Genomic DNA, 2500 nt, shown 5'->3' with positions numbered 1-2500 from the left:
GTCTGTTCTGAATCCCTCCTGCCATCCCTCTTATAACCTTTCTTTCTCCTGACCTTGCTCTCTCTGGCCTCCTCCCCTCTCCTTTACTTACACCCTCTTCCTGTCATTTTTCCTCCCTCCCTTTCCTCTCTCCATTGCTCATCTATTCCAATTCCTCAATTCATCTTTCTTTTATCAATTCTTTTATATCCATCGTTGTATCTTTTTATTGAAACCACTTTTTTCTTCAGTTTCTTTCATTTCATTCATTGCATCGTGCTCCACCTCTCCCTCAGTCTTACCGTATTGTTCTTTTGTCATCCCTTTGTCTTTTTCATGCATTCTTCTCTCATTCCCCCCGCCTGAAATTCCAGTCCTTCTCTCTTTCCCTTCCTCTTATTCACCTTTCTTAAACCTGTCTGACCTTTCTACCTCCTCTCCATCCATTTTCTCTCTCTAACTCATTCCTTTACTCTTTTCTCATCCTTGTTACCTGTCATTCCTTCTTCTTGGTTCCTCCACTTCTACCCTCTTAGGTCACTCTCTTTACGTCTCACGTTTTCCTTCGACTACCAATTATCCCCTTTCTCTTTTACTTCCCCAACTAACCCCTACCTCTCTCTTTCCTTCTCATGTGCTCTGCCACCCCCCCACCCCCCCCCCTCTCTCTCTCTCTCTCTCTCTCTCTCTCTCTCTCTCTCTCTCTCTCCCCTCCCTCTCACTCAGTCGTCGCTCGCTCGCCGTGCTGTGCGGACCTACCAACCAACTCTCTCCTCTCATTCACTGAATCTCTTAATCTTTCTGTCTCTCTCCTCCGGTCCTCCGGTCTCTGCTATGACAGCTCACACCAGCAGCGTGTTGCCCGATCTCAGACCAACAACCCGTCACCGGTTATCCTGTCCAAACGTTAACATGGACATGTGTGTGTATGGCATCCGTGATTGATCTTAGGGTGTAATTATTTTTTTTTATAAAAACGAAAGGAAAAGGAGGAGGGGGGCGGCCGTCCTCTTTCACCCCCCTCCGCTTCCTTCAACCAAGCAGAGCGGCAAGGTGGGGAGAAGGCTTTAACATTAAGCCAGCTTGGATTTATTTAACAGCAAAATGACGGATTTGGGAGCGCCGGACATGCTGTTGATGGGGAGGAGGCTGAACGTAAAGAAAACGGGCAGGCTGAGACGCGACCTCCCGCTTCTCGTCCTGCTGGGGCTTCTCTTCGGAGATTTATCCTCCTCCAAGGGTGAGTTTTGGAGGTTTTCGGTTTGTCTGCGTGTTTGGGTGCATGCCTGGGCGCTCGCATGCCCGCATATGTGTGTGCGCGCATGTGTTGGGAGGGATCAGAATACATCGCAGGTTGGTTAGTTTGCGTGTGAGCGCGCACACGAGAAAATAAAGGTTGTTAATTCGTTTCGTTTCGTTGCTGCGGACAACGTGCATGGGTCTATGTGAGTGTGTGTTGGAGAGAGAGAGTTACGTGTACAAGGGTATGTGTATGCGCGCTTGTCTCTGGGGATGGCGTCTGTGTGTCCTTTTGGGCGTGCGTGTTTGAGATGGCGAGAATGAGAGCGAGCCTACGTGCACGGTGGGTTGTGTGCGTGTGCGTGTGTGCGCGTGTTCTTGTGTGTACGTGTGTGTGTGTGTGTGTGTGTGTGTGTGTGTGTGTGTGTGTGTGTGCGTGCGTGCTTGTGCGCGGCACTGAGGGAGAGTGCAGTGCCCAATTTGGACACAATATTACATCTGGGGAACTGTGTAGGCATGCTCATTTTTGGGCCTCTATGCTGTGCCGATATTGTTATCAACACAAACAAACCAACTTTAAAACTAATTACATATCACTAAAACCAGACTTCATGCAGTTTCTCCAATCACGATGACGTCAGGGGATCACATCTTAAACAGAAACAATTAAAATCTTGTTTGGTATGAGGCTATCTTGGCAACTAACTTAATCATCTGTGTTACCGTCGACAATTGAGCAGACTCAGACAGGGGCAGAGGAGGTGGCATTTCTCCTGGAGGGCATTTAGAGAGGAAATCCCATGCTCACTGTATAACATGGTTCTGTGGAGTCACCACACACAGAGGAGCAGTTGTCTCAGTGGCAGAAAGTATGATGGCATGACAGGGAATTGATGCTGTGTGTCAGCAGCCCAGCAGGTCTTTGTTGGTGGGGATTTAGTCACCAAGGAGGTTTCTCGTGTGAAACATGGATAGAGAAGAGAGTGTTAACATTCTCCTCGTTTGGTGGGAGCGTTACTGTTACTTTCTATTTATCAATAGCTTCTCTGTGCACTTCTCCTCCCTCTCTTTTTCAATGCTTGTCCCTCTGCATTTCCCTCTCAATCCCTCCCTCTCTCTCTCTCTCTTTCTCTCTCTCCCTCTCTCTCTCCCTCTCCCTCTCTCTCTCTCTCTCTCTCTCTCTCTCTCTCTCTCTCTCTCTCAATCCCTCCCTCTCTCTCTCTCTCTTTCTCTCTCTCCCTCTCTCTCTCTCTCTCTCTCTCTCTCTCTCTCTCTCTCTCTC

General features: G+C 48.5%; 1 protein-coding gene across 2 annotated transcripts in view; it reads left to right on the top strand.

The window, feature by feature from the left end:
• Nucleotides 1-737: 737 nt before the first annotated feature.
• The window catches only part of csmd1a (CUB and Sushi multiple domains 1a), a 363484-nt gene continuing 361721 nt past the window's right edge, over nt 738-2500 (top strand). For both annotated transcript variants that reach the window (XM_068586302.1, XM_068586216.1), the window contains exon 1: nt 738-1219. In XM_068586302.1, coding sequence (XP_068442403.1) covers nt 1084-1219 — 136 coding nt within the window. In that variant the 5' untranslated portion in view covers nt 738-1083. The remainder of the gene's footprint in view (nt 1220-2500) is intronic.

The sequence above is a fragment of the Clinocottus analis genome, unplaced genomic scaffold, assembly GCF_023055335.1.
Source record: "Clinocottus analis isolate CAN_PGR_092001 unplaced genomic scaffold, fCliAna1.0.p SCAF_1, whole genome shotgun sequence".
In the NCBI taxonomy this organism is placed as follows: Eukaryota; Metazoa; Chordata; class Actinopteri; order Perciformes; family Cottidae; genus Clinocottus; species Clinocottus analis.
This window is presented reverse-complemented; position numbering and strand designations above follow the sequence as displayed.